This window comes from Prunus dulcis, chromosome 1 (assembly GCF_902201215.1).
Source record: "Prunus dulcis chromosome 1, ALMONDv2, whole genome shotgun sequence".
Lineage (NCBI taxonomy): Eukaryota > Viridiplantae > Streptophyta > Magnoliopsida > Rosales > Rosaceae > Prunus > Prunus dulcis.
In genome coordinates this window covers 28,567,455-28,580,278 of record NC_047650.1, presented here as the reverse complement: position 1 = coordinate 28,580,278, position 12,824 = coordinate 28,567,455, and the positions used below count along the sequence as shown (strand labels likewise).

Sequence of the window (12,824 nt, the reverse complement as noted above, 5' to 3'; positions counted from 1 at the left end):
AATAAATGGGTACACGGTGGCCTAATTAGAAAATCTGATAACTCTCTGAAATCTGATAAGTCTGAACTAACTACTACCTTTGTATTAAAACCTTCAAGTCTGCTGCTCAACCAATATTATAAAATAAAGATGTTTCACAATGCTAATCACGCTTCGAAAATATGCAATATCACTTATTCAAGATCAAATACTGAAATTATTCAAATAAACTCATTTATGAAAACTTATTTATATAAAATCAATATAAATCTCTTATGAAATCTTATTTATAGAAATTATCTATACAACTTATTTAAATAAAGCCTTTATGAAAGAAAGTCCACTCACAGATGGTCCGAGCTAATTGGACTTCATGTAGGTCTCTTCTGTGGTCTTGTCGGGCTCCTTGTGCCTTACTCGATCGATTTGGTGGAGAAACAAAGGAGAATTTTGAGCTGGAAGTTCGGGTGGCTTCGAAGGAACCTCCGTCGGAAAACATGATTTTCCAGCCAGCTCAGGGCAGCCCCGGGGTTGAGGTCGGTCAGGTCTTAACGGTGACACGGAGGCGGACCCGATGGTACCCACGGCGGAGATCGGCTAGGCCTGTGGTGGCCGGGCCGCCGCCTGGAAGTCGAACGGGCGCACGGGCCAAGTCGCGCGGGAGAGAGAGAGGGAAGAGAGAGAAAGTGACGGGGAAGAAGAGAGAGAGAGATAAAAAGTCTGACTTTTTGGCCAAATTACCGTTTTGCCCTTCGCGGTTTTTAGACCATAACTTCTTCGTTATGGCTCCGATTCGGGTCTACTCCATGTCTACGAACTCGTTTCGCCGCGCTCTACGCAATGGCGTAAGCGGAATTCCCAAATTCTTTCTCGATTAAAAAGTCAAATTTTCCCCCATTAAAATATGCGAGGGCAAACTTGTTTTTTTGCAAAAAGATATTTTCCTTACTTTTGAGATATTTTCTTTCTTTTTAGATATTTTGTTTTGGGTTCTTACAAAAATACTCAAATGCCCTCAAAACTAAAACCCACAAAAACCTAAGAAAGCAAAACATGATACCTGTAATCTATGTTTTCGTTTGATTTTAAACATAAAAACTCCCCTATGTTAGTATCTGTTGTCTCTGTCATTGGACTCGAAGCTTTGGTATTATTTGTTGTCGTCAGCCATGTTGATGCTATCACCATTGGAGGCCACGCACAACCCTTTGTCAGCCATATATGGACTTCAAAGTTGCTAATTAGATTCCGATATGAACTTTAACATTGCGGAGATGAATCAATAACTCTATGAATGCCTTGTTAAATATATAATACAAATATATGGCTTATTAGAGATAATTAAGTAATTAGATAATGGAGATGAAGGAGATCATAGAACAAAAGCTTTGCTTCAACTCAATGTTGGATGGATGCAGTACTCGGACTAGCTAGGAATCAACACCAGTAAAAAAAACCCCTTGCGCGACCAAATTTTGCGCGACGAAAAACTATTCGTCGCTCAAAGTCACTTTGCGCGACGAAACTTGAAACTTCGTCGCTCAAAGTATTGCGCGACAAACTTTTGCGCGACGACAATATATAGTCGCTCAAAGTCTTGTGCGACCAATTTTGCGCGACGAAAAATAATTCATCGCTCAAAGTGACTTTGCGCGACGAAAAGTAAAGTTCGTCGCGCAAAGTCCTTATAAAAATAAATAAAATAAAAAAATTATTTTTTAAAATCTTTGCATGACGTAATCCAAACATTTTGTCACCTAAACCAATTTATTTTTGTTTTTTTATTTTGTATGCATAACACTTAAGAAATTAAACGGTATATATATTTATTAAGTAGCTTTAAATTTATTATTTTAGATCGGATCGGATTTTTATTAGAAAAATATATTCTTGTTGTTCGGATTGGGTTTTTGTTAGAAAATATATTTTTCAAATTGACGATCGAATTAGTTCATTGTATTCATATCGGCTCAAGGAGTATAGCAGTAAAAAATCATCAAAATCGGAGTTAAAATAACCGTTAAATCTTGATTTTTCATTATAACCGTTGAAAAGTTTTGTCCCCTTACTTGATCTCTGAATGTTTATTTTTTCCGATTTTTGGCGTATATGATCTCAAAGTATAAACAAACAAGTTTAACGGTTGGATCGTTGAAACTAGTTTTTTTGAATACATATGCCATCAAAACAATATATTCACTAACAATTAAGAGTTTATTTATACTTTCGTTAAATATAACATAAGATTTTGTGGTATCCATTAGTGTAAATATTTTAAATTGAAGATCAAATTCAGTCATTGTATTCATATAGGGTCAAGGAGTGTAGCTGTAAAAAATCATCAAAATCGGAGTTAAAATAACCATTAAATCATGATTTTTCATTTACAACCATCGAAAAGTTTTGTCCCGTTATTTGATCAATGAATGTTTATTTTTTCCGATTTTTGGCGTATATAATCTCGAAGTATAAACAAACAAGTTTGACGGTTGGATCGTTGAAACTAGTTTCATAGAATGTGTATGCCATCAAAACAATATATTCACTAACAATTAAGAGTGTATTTATATTTTCGTTAAATATAACATAAGATTTTGTGGTATCCACTAGTGTAAATATTTTAAATTGAAGATCAAATTCAGTCATTGTATTCATTTTAAATTTGGGCGGGTACCAAAAATGGGACGCGGGAATTTTTTTATATAATTGTTTTAGACTTTGCGCGACCAATATGTATTTTTCGTCGCACCAAAATTTAAAATTTTTGGCGGGTACCAAAAATGGGATGTGGGAAATTTTTTTTTTCAAAAAATAATTTTTTAGACTTTGCGCGACCAATGGTCCTATATTCGTCGCGCCAAACTTTGTGAGACCAATATGTTCCGTCGCGCAAAACTTTGCACGACCAACAGTATTTTCGTCACGCAAAGTGATATGATTTTAAAAACCGAAATAACTCCTCCACCATTTTCTCAATTTCTTTCTCTACTCTTACCTCTCCTCTCTTTTTCCCTCTCCCCAAATCCCACCCTTTCTCTCACACTCACTCCTCTCACTTAATCTCTCATCTCTCTCTTCACTATCTCTCACTCACTCTCTCATCTATCTTTTCACTATCTCTCACTCTCTCATCTCTCTATCACTATCTTATCTAATTCTATCACTTCTCCCTCTCATTCTCACTCACTCTCAATCTTGCCAAAAGGAATATTCTCTCCAAATTTTAAATTGTTTTCATTAATATGTGTTTTTGGAGTTAGTTTTGAGTTTGTGTGGGGTTTGGGGTTGAGTAAAGGGGAGAGATTGGAGTTTGGGTTGGATTTGTGGTATAACAATTTTAGGGGAGATTATGCATTCTTTTTTTGTTGTTGTTGTTATTTGACCATATTTGTTTTTTTGTAGGTAATCATCGAGACTTTGATGGCTAAAGTTGAGGATTAGGAAGCTATCAAAACATATCATCCGCCACTACCACCACAATATGCTTGTATTAGGATTTTATTATTGTACTTTGTTAATTTATGTGTACATTTTGAATATTATATATATATATATATATATTTATTGGATAATTTGATCACTATTTTTTCATATGTAATTTAAATTAAAGTAATTAAGAAAAATCTTACAATTAAATTAAATTCAAAAAGTAAAAATTTGAAAAAATTAATATAATTAAATTAAAATAAAGTGATTTTAAAAAGATCATACAATTAAATTACATTTAAAAAGTAAAAATTTGAATAAATTAATATAAATAAAATAATATTAAAGAAATAATAAAACAAAAAATCAACAACCTTGCGCGATAAAATATTTTGTAGCGCAAACTATTAAATTAGTTTATTTTATTACAAAAATTTAAAACACAAAAAATATTCCGTCGCGCAAATATTTGCGCGAACGTTAGTATTCGTCGCGCAAAACTCTAAAAATGTGGGCGGGTACAAAAAATGGGACGCGGGAATTTTTTATTTTTTATAAATTTTTTTGAGACTTTGCGCGACCAATGTTTTTTGTCGCGCAAAACTTTGCGCGACCAATGTGTTTCGTCGCGCAAAGCTTTGTGCGACGGATATTTTTCGTCGCGCAAAACTTTGAGCGACCAATGTGTTTCGTCGCACAAAACTTTGCGCGACCAATGTGTTTCGCCGCGCAAAGTTTTGCCCGACCAATATTTTTTCGTCGCGCAAAGTTACTTTGCGTGACCAATATTTTTTCGTCTCGCAAAGTGACTTTGCGCGACCAATGAAAAAACTTTGTCGCGCAAAGTCTTTCTTCACGATCCTTGCGCGACGGATTCTGCGCGACGAAGTTTTTGTCGCGTTAAAATTTGTGCGACTACAATGTATTTTGCGCGACGAAATTCTCTTCGTCGCGCAAAGTGTAAAATGTAGTAGTGCAAGTCATATTCGTGGTTCAACTCCTCCAATGATATAACATGGGATCAAACCTTTGTGTTTTATATATGTTTAAAATCAAATTGAAAACAAAGATTGCATTTTTTTATAGGTTTTTGTGGGTTTTTACCTATGAGGGCGTTTGAGTAATTTTAGGTGAGTTTTTTGCTATTTTTGAAAAATTTTATAAAAACTGACATTTATGAAAGTATGGAATAAAATTTGGCTATTTTTGATAAAAACTTTTTCTAAGCCCCAATTATTTGGGATTTGGATCCAAGGCCCATATCCAGTCCTAGACACACTTTAAGCCCACTAAACAATGACTAAGACTCATATTTCTTTTAATTGAAAATCCAGTCCAGTCCAGCTTATCAAACGGGGCCATATAGTATAAAATCCTTGATATCATATATGTAGGTCAAACAAGGTACTGAATATTTACAGAATACTTACTGCTTTAGTTGAAACGAAAAGGAGGAAAATTCTTGTACATTCAAAAACAGAAAAGGAGGAAAATTCTTGTACATTCAAATTATCCCTTGCTTTCAGTTGAAACGAAAGCTTGGAAATTTGAGGCATAAAAGATACTTTTGTAGGGATTATTTACGAGGACTCTGTCAACCCACCATATAAGTGCCTTGGCTTGAGTCTCATCAAGTGTTATATGTTTTATAATTACTGATTATTTTTGCAGGAAGAGAAGAAGGCATCCATCCATGATCTATCAATGCAAGGCTGATATGCTGTTCAACTTTGATGTTCGAATTAATAAAGTCTTACACCAAGCAAAAATATATATAATATAATTAAAATCCTTGATATAGTTCAAAAATAGTTTCCTATGATCTCATGTTTGCAAATCACTCAAACACACCAAACTAAGAAACTAAACAGAAAATAATAATAAAATAGTATACCGAATACTCTCCTAAATAAGAAAAAAATATATGGTCATAATAATGTTTGGATTATCATATCCCCAAGTTCAACTGAGATTGGACATCCAAAATAGTGCGAGCAGAGTCCCTGAGCCTCTGTTCCTCCTCATCAGTGAGATGTATATTGGTGACCCCCAACACCCCACCTCTCCCCAGCTGCGCAGGCAAGCTCAAGAACACTTCCCCGCCTTCAACTCCATAGAAGCCCTTGGCCAGAACCGAAACTGGGTGGATCTTCCTCTGGTCCCTCAGTATGCTCCGAGCTAGGTTAGCCACCGAGTACCCTATTGCCCATGAAGTATACCCTTTCAGGCTTATCACTTCATACGCGCTGTCCACCACTGCCTTGTGGATCTCCTCCAGTGTCTCTTTCTCGTACGCTATTTCCTGCTTCTCTAGGAAGCTCAGCACCGGCACTCCCCCTACGCTGATGCTTGACCACAGAGCCACTGAGCTGTCTCCATGCTCCCCAACGATGTAAGCCTAAAGTAAACACACGCACACTCTTACTATATTATTACCACACGGTGCTAATTCATTACTACAAAACAAATCAAATATAACTCATAAACTCACCTGCACATCTTGGGCGTTCACGTCAAGATGATCAGCGATGAGGAAGCGGAACCTGGAAGAGTCCAGATTGGTCCCCGACCCCAGGACCCGGTTGCTGGGAAACCCGGATAGCTTCCACGCCACGTGAGTCAAGACGTCCACCGGGTTGGATACGATGAGTAAGATGGTGTCCGGCGAGAACTTGACGAGTGGGGGGATGATTTTCCGGAAGAGAGCGACGTTCCTCTGGAGCAGGTTGAGCCTGGACTCTCCCAGATTCTGGCGGGCACCGGCGGTGACTATGCAGAGGTCGGAGCCAACGGTGACGGCGTAGTCGACGGAGGCCAGGATTTTGGTGCGGGGGAGGAAGGCGGCGGCGTGCTGGAGGTCGAGCATCTCCCCGCGTAGCTTGTCGGGATTGACGTCGATGAGGACGAGCTCGTCGGCGAGGTCTTGGGTTAAGATGGTTTGGGCAATGGCCATGCCGACGTTACCAGCGCCGACGACGGAGATCTTGGTATGGCGCTTGGTGGGGGAAGGAGGGGCTGCACTGGATATGGGTTTGAAGAAGGACTGGGTTAAGTCCAGTCCTCCTGGTCCTAGTGATGACCCTGAACTACTCTTATGCATGGTAACGGTAATGGCTGTCTTACGATGTATGTTTGAGTTTGAGATATGTGTGTGTTGCTGTTGATGTTCTTCAGAGAGACAAAGTGAGAGGTTTTATAATGTCGGATGAGAGAGGGACGGAAAGTCGGCGGAGGAGGGCAGTTGAATGCAGTGGGGAACAAGATGTTAAATTTGGGAGATTTCCTTCCATTTCAACAGTCAACAACATTCTGCGACTTCAGAAGATTGACCATTAATGAAGGAAGTTTCCTTTATTTCTAAAACTAAAACTTTCCTTTCTTCTTTTAAGAACGGGAGATAAATGAAGCAAGTTTTTCTCTTGGCTTGTCTTGGACACTACTTCAGAAGATTCACCATTATTAATGATATGAACCATCCGATTCCACGCACGCAGACTTTCTTCAATAAAAAGAAGCCCAGTTGGAATTTACGGTCCATATCTTGTGTCTGCAAGCTGAACCTATTGGGCCTTCTTCAATAAAGAAGCCCATGTTTTCATTTTTCAATAAAGGAGCCCATGTTGTCTTCCTTCTTCAAAGAAAATGGCCCATTTGGACTTGTTGAAATATGATGTCGGCATGAGTTGTAGTTGTTTAAAGATTTTGCTGGGATAGATGGATGTATTCAGACTCCACGAGCATCTCCAGTAGACTTTCTATTCTCTCATTTCTAGTTATTTTGGCTAAAAAAAGGGAAAATTTTCCTTTTAGCAGACTCTTTACTTAGCTCTCTATTTTAGAGAACCAACTTTTGACTCTCTACATCTATCAAGGACGAGAGAGAATTTGGCTAGGAGGAGAGAGAAAAAAGGGGAGAGAGATAGAGACATTTGGGAGATTGGTGGGGTTGGGTTTCTACTTTTCTTTTTAAAATATTTGATTTGCAAAGAAAAGAAATAGAAAGAGAAAGAGAAAATAATAAAAAAAATATTTCAGATTAGCCAAAATATAGAATATTACTGAAGAAAACACATTTTAAGTAGTATAATAATTTTCTAGTTATTTTAGCTAAAATTTGGAGACTCTCCTGGACATACTCACCTACTCAAAGCATACCTCAAATTCGTGCGGGCAAAAAGAACATGCTGGAAAAAAAAAAAACGAAGGAGAAGCACTCAACTCAATAGACAAAGCTTACCAAAATCTAATGTTGTGTCACCTTGTGAAAGTAATATCACTAACTTAATGCTCAGTGTGAACACCCCATGCAATTCAATCAAAATGATTACATGTTGAATAAACTAGGGCACAAACCATAGTCATCCTTCCACGTCTCCACAACCACCGCACTAGTACAAAAGCACGGTTTCCCCCACAAGCCATATATATATGTATGTGGATCAGTGTACAAGTCATAAGAACCAAAGCGCCTAAGTCTAGCAATTAATACATTACATAAGAGGTTGAACAAGATGAAAGGCTGCCTTGTTTGTGTGTTTGTGTTTCTGGTAGCTTCAAGAGCATTTTTTGAGGAAGTTGGTGCAGCTGGGGAATGTGGAAAGACCCCAATTAGGTCAGCAGCAACTAGCTTGAGCCCGTGCTTGAGCTCAGCTAGAAATGTGAGGGCCAAGGTTCCTCCAACTTGTTGCACCAAAGTTGGGGCCTTGATAAGTACTGCCCCAAAATGCCTGTGTGCTGTTTTGTTGTCCCCTTTGGCAAAGCAGGCTGGTATCAATCCCGCCATTGCTATCACTATTCCAAAGAGATGCAAAATCAGGAACCGACGTGCTGGAAAGAAGTGCGGAAGTAAGTATCTATACACCCTTTGGGCTTTTACAAACATGATAATGCCCTTAATTGATTGTCAAGATTGCTTTTCCATTTTTGTTACCCTTTGGTTGGGCTTTTGTTATTGTTCTTCTGTTTCGTGGGTAAATCCATTTACATATATAATAGAGCTTGTGACATGGCTATTCATCTGTTTGTGTTTGACTGACTTTGTAAATCTCTGTATTGCACCTGCAGGATATGTTGTCCCATAAGCCATTGGCTGGCCGAATACATAAAAGGGGGACCAGCAAATCCAATGTCAAATGAGATTAGTGTGTTAAGTTAAAATAAACATGTACCCTACCAAGGGTCATTTGCTGAGATATCGTTGACTCTTTCAGGCACTACTAATACTATTTTATGTCATATTCTTGTCCTAATTACGCTTATTTAATGGATTATGGTCCTTGTCTTGTCCTTAAGTTACCATAATTTTTCTCTCTTCCCTATTTTCTTTTCATACGTACGGACAATGAGCATTTATGTATTAATTTACAGAAAGATGGAAAATTACCCGAAAGTAAAAAGATGGATCCAGAACGAACTATTCAATCACGCATGAATTTAATAATTTTAAATCCAATTCAAATGAATCAAAAGAGACCATAATGATGATTTCTTAACCAGAAACTTTGAAAGATTGGGCATTTTGATCAACCTGTGTATGCATGTGCAGAAAAGCACCCCGAAAACTTTACATTATTACTTAAACACAGTGAAAATTTGGGGTCCCATTTTGTCGAATTCAAATTCTCACTCACACAGAGAAGAGGGATTAGTGCTAAATTGTGACATTAGCAGTAAATGGGTACGAATCCAGCTGTCCATGGGCCTAATAACTCTCAATGAGTACTTCTGATTGGACTTCCGTAGAAGTCCAATACGAACATTTATGTTCGGCTCGGCCCATTCTCTTTGTCACCGTCGGATTAAAGATGAGTGTGTTTTTGGCACAAACCACCACACAATAAGTCTGTACGACACATGGAACAAACATGCTCTGCCGTCGGATTGTGCATCAATCAACATCCCCACGAAATACAATGTGGGTGACTCACATCAGCTAAACTCCATGATCAAAGGGAACTAGTGGTCCCACACTCACCCACCCCACCCATCATATTAAATATGAATTCTTCTTCTTCTTCCATCCATTTCAGTGAACCCCACAAACATGCATGCCAAGAAGTGGGTCCAACCCAAACTCAATTTAAACCAGCCAAAGAGAATTCAGATGTGAAATGACCTCACGATGGTGAGAGAAGGTGTAGAAAAAAGTGGCCAAAGGAGAACGGTTGACGGTAGGAAACAAAAAAGAAAAAGCCGAAATTTGAATTTGTGTGTAACAGTCATAGGATATGGGGGCATATCTTTTCCTTGCCTTACAAATCTTACAAATACAATATTTGCTTTTTTACATGCAATGCAGACATCATCATATGAGTACCCTTTGCAATTATTTAGTCCCCCACACACATATCCATTGCATACATATCTTAACCACACAAAATTAATAAAAGTGACACTACATTTTCCGAATCCCAAGGGACACCCTACTTTTTCTCCTCTCTTTTTTTTCTTTGTAATTAAAATTAAATATAAAAAAAGCAATGCCGTTGACTGGCTTCTTCTTCTGAAATCATATGATTCTTTTTAACTCTCTCTCTCTCTCTCTCTCTCCATGGCTGGGCTATAAGCTAAGGCTTGCACATAAATATAAATAGAAGCATTTTCAGCATCAACTAATGTATGGGCCTGATTCCTAGTAGATCATTCATTTCATTTATATCAGATCAAATCATACTAAGCTTGTCCATGGCTTACACAAGCAGTAGCCTCTACAGCTCTTCCCTAGCTTGGGATTCTCATAACAACCACCTTGGACTTGTCAACGACACAGAGAGAATGTCTTTAGGTACCACCACCGCGACTTCCACTTCTGCTTTTGTTCTCTCTCTCTCTCTCTCTCTCTCTCTCTCTCTCTCTCTCTCACTGTATTTGTTTTCTGTCTACATTCCTTCCTTATATAAACTTCTTGTCTTTATATTGTTGCAGCTATGGATGAGTACATGATGATGACGATGATGATGAAGGCACCGTTTTGCTCACCTCCACTGGTAGATCAGTCAGATTTCTCAACGGGGTACTTGGAAGATGCTTTGCTTGAATTTAGCGAGCCTTCCAAAAGAAGACGGGTGCTCTTGTATACCGATAACGAGATCAACCATTCCGCTACTACGACTAGTGTTCTTGAAAAGGTACCTACTTCTCTTGTCTCTACTGCATGGCATGCCCTGTTTTTTAAATTAATTTCACACTGACATATTTACATATTCTACTTGGAATTAACAGAGCCACTGGAATTCACACTGGGAATTTTCTGAGAATTTTGACTGCATGACCCAGCTAACCAGTTCCAGTGCGCTGTCAGGTAATTATTTTAACTTTCTGGTTTGTTTGTTTCTTATTAATTATGGAATTTAGAGACTAATTAAAGTTGGATTTACTTTCAGTTCTACCGGGTGATCCTGTAAGTATAACCACACCAATCAGCAGAGTCTGTGAGGAGACAAACAGAGTCACAAAGATAAACACTGCAGAAGAGGCAACAATGCCAGCTCCTGAAGCTATTGATTTCTCCTCTTCTTCTTCTTACAAAGAGGACTCAGCCAATACCAACTCAGATTATTTACCTGCTCCTCCAGCTGCAGGTACATATATTTTTCTTTCTTTCGCTCACTCAATCAAAAGTTGTGCCTATATATAATATAAATTGGGTACGAACGTAAAAACAAATATGTATAATTAATAGATTATTAAAATTGGATGAGCAGCATTAGGTGGTAGCAGCAGTGATGAAAAGAGGAGAAAGAAGAAGGGGGTGATAAGAAAGGTGGTTTATCCATTTGCATTGGTGAAGCCGGGCGGAGTAGAAGGGGACATGACCTTAAACGACATCAACGAGAGGATCCTAATGCCGCCAACAAGGCCAGTACGACATCCAGTCGGGGACTTTGCGTGTCGGCCATGCGTGTCTGCTGATGGCCCTGGCCTTTCTGGCAAAGCTGTGGTGGCCCTTACCAGAATTCACACTCAGGGCAGAGGCACCATCACTATTATCAGAACCAAAGGTTAAAAATCAACCTCATCAGCCAGCTAGCGAGCTACGCATGCACCTAGCTATAACATATATGCTTCAGTGTTCGATGATCCATCTCTCATCTTTAATTCTTCATTAGCTAGTTAATTAAATCTCTTCTCTCTTGAATTGTATAGAACAGAAACCTAAGTGAATGTGTAACATGTGTTATGGGTTGTTACTTTTACACATAGTGAATTGATTAAGAACTATTATTATTATTATTATTCAGCTCTGTCACGTCTTTGTTTGTTGTACTGACTACTTTGACAATAAATGTGTGCAACAAACAACACAGAAGATTTCTCAAGTCAAAATAATGGAAAAAGAAGCGAATAGAAACGAAAATGCATGCCTCTCTTCAAAGGTTAAAGCTTGCCTGACACAGGGACCTGCCTACAAGGCAGTGTAATTAATGCCGTTGTTCTCGATCTCCAGGTGTAAAGTAAAGTAGGGTTGGTCATTTGTCTAGTTCAAGTGGGGACAAACTAACTATCCAACAACAACGAAAATCAGACTCAAATAAGTGGAAATTCAGGTCACATATATATTTGTTGAATATAAGATTGGTGGATTTACCACCATAGACATAGTCGCCCACTGCATATTCATTTACCTTGTGGTGTTGGATTGGTGATGAATGAAAGCTTTATCATCTCCCATTAATTCATGAGATATTTAGTGATATACCCATTTCTAGCACTAATATTATAAATAAACTCTACACAATTGAATTCCTATAAACAAACCCAAAAAAAACCCAAAAAATGATAGCTAGCCTTATTAAATTTAATATTGATTATTAAATTACTTTGATGCCCTACTGAGTGCTTTGGGTATTTTTATGAGATTTTGGGGTTTGGCTTGTTTTAAGAAATTGATGGCAGTTTTGTAATTTATAAGAAGTTAAAAGCTTTTTTGTTATGTTGTAAATGGGCTTTGGGTGTGTTTCTAAAGTCTATTTTATATAGGATATTTTTATAATTTGGGCCCCCATATTGAGTATAATAGTGAATCTCCCTTAATTCATTCCCATCTCCTTTACTTTACCTTTTCTTTTTCTGCTACGTAACTGCTGCAGATACCTCCTTCTGCAGGACTCCAACGACTACCACTACAAGTAGTACAAATCATTTTCCAATTTCTACACAAACAGACAGATCATATATATATAATATATGAGACCAAGACTTTAAGCTAGCCAGTAAGCTAGGTTCCTATAAATTTATAAAACTTTAAAGAGTGCACCAATAATTAGACTAATACTGTTCTGATCGTTAACTAATGCCTGCCTTGCCAATGCCTAGAATAATATTCTTCTCTTCTTTTCTCTTCTCTTCTCTTCATGTGATGTGGCCTGTGGCCTGTGGCTGTGGTGCATGTCTTCTTCTTCGTCTGCATCGCATTCGCA

At 38.0% G+C, this 12,824-nt stretch overlaps 3 protein-coding genes across 3 annotated transcripts; 2 read left to right on the top strand and 1 right to left on the bottom strand.

The window, feature by feature from the left end:
- Positions 1 to 5,353: 5,353 nt before the first annotated feature.
- Positions 5,354 to 6,505, bottom strand: LOC117616001 (L-lactate dehydrogenase A-like). Its single transcript, XM_034345199.1, has 2 exons — positions 5,897 to 6,505; positions 5,354 to 5,803 (listed from the first exon to the last, which is right to left on the bottom strand). The coding sequence occupies exons 1-2, from the start codon at positions 6,503 to 6,505 to the stop codon at positions 5,354 to 5,356; spliced, it is 1,059 nt and encodes a 352-aa protein (XP_034201090.1).
- A 1,344-nt stretch (positions 6,506 to 7,849) lies between these two features.
- On the top strand, positions 7,850 to 8,696 carry LOC117615061 (non-specific lipid-transfer protein 4.1). Its single transcript, XM_034344054.1, has 2 exons — positions 7,850 to 8,250; positions 8,470 to 8,696. Exons 1-2 carry the CDS (start codon positions 7,917 to 7,919, stop codon positions 8,484 to 8,486), a joined length of 351 nt encoding a protein of 116 aa, XP_034199945.1. The 5' UTR covers positions 7,850 to 7,916; the 3' UTR covers positions 8,487 to 8,696.
- Positions 8,697 to 9,930: 1,234 nt separating this feature from the next.
- LOC117614366 lies at positions 9,931 to 11,640 on the top strand. Its single transcript, XM_034343158.1, has 5 exons — positions 9,931 to 10,189; positions 10,330 to 10,532; positions 10,627 to 10,705; positions 10,788 to 10,985; positions 11,109 to 11,640. Exons 1-5 carry the CDS (start codon positions 10,024 to 10,026, stop codon positions 11,408 to 11,410), a joined length of 948 nt encoding a protein of 315 aa, XP_034199049.1. The 5' UTR covers positions 9,931 to 10,023; the 3' UTR covers positions 11,411 to 11,640.
- Positions 11,641 to 12,824: the final 1,184 nt, after the last annotated feature.

Coding starts and splice junctions, on each gene's coding strand:
- LOC117616001 (XM_034345199.1), bottom strand. CDS start 6,505: ATGCATAAGAGTAGTTCAGGGTCATCACTAGGACCAGGAGGACTGGAC. Junction 5,804..5,896: donor TGAACGCCCAAGATGTGCAG/GTGAGTTTATGA, acceptor TGTTTACTTTAG/GCTTACATCGTTGGGGAGCA.
- LOC117615061 (XM_034344054.1), top strand. CDS start 7,917: ATGAAAGGCTGCCTTGTTTGTGTGTTTGTGTTTCTGGTAGCTTCAAGA.
- LOC117614366 (XM_034343158.1), top strand. CDS start 10,024: ATGGGCCTGATTCCTAGTAGATCATTCATTTCATTTATATCAGATCAA. Junction 10,706..10,787: donor CAGTTCCAGTGCGCTGTCAG/GTAATTATTTTA, acceptor ATTTACTTTCAG/TTCTACCGGGTGATCCTGTA. Junction 10,986..11,108: donor ACCTGCTCCTCCAGCTGCAG/GTACATATATTT, acceptor TTGGATGAGCAG/CATTAGGTGGTAGCAGCAGT.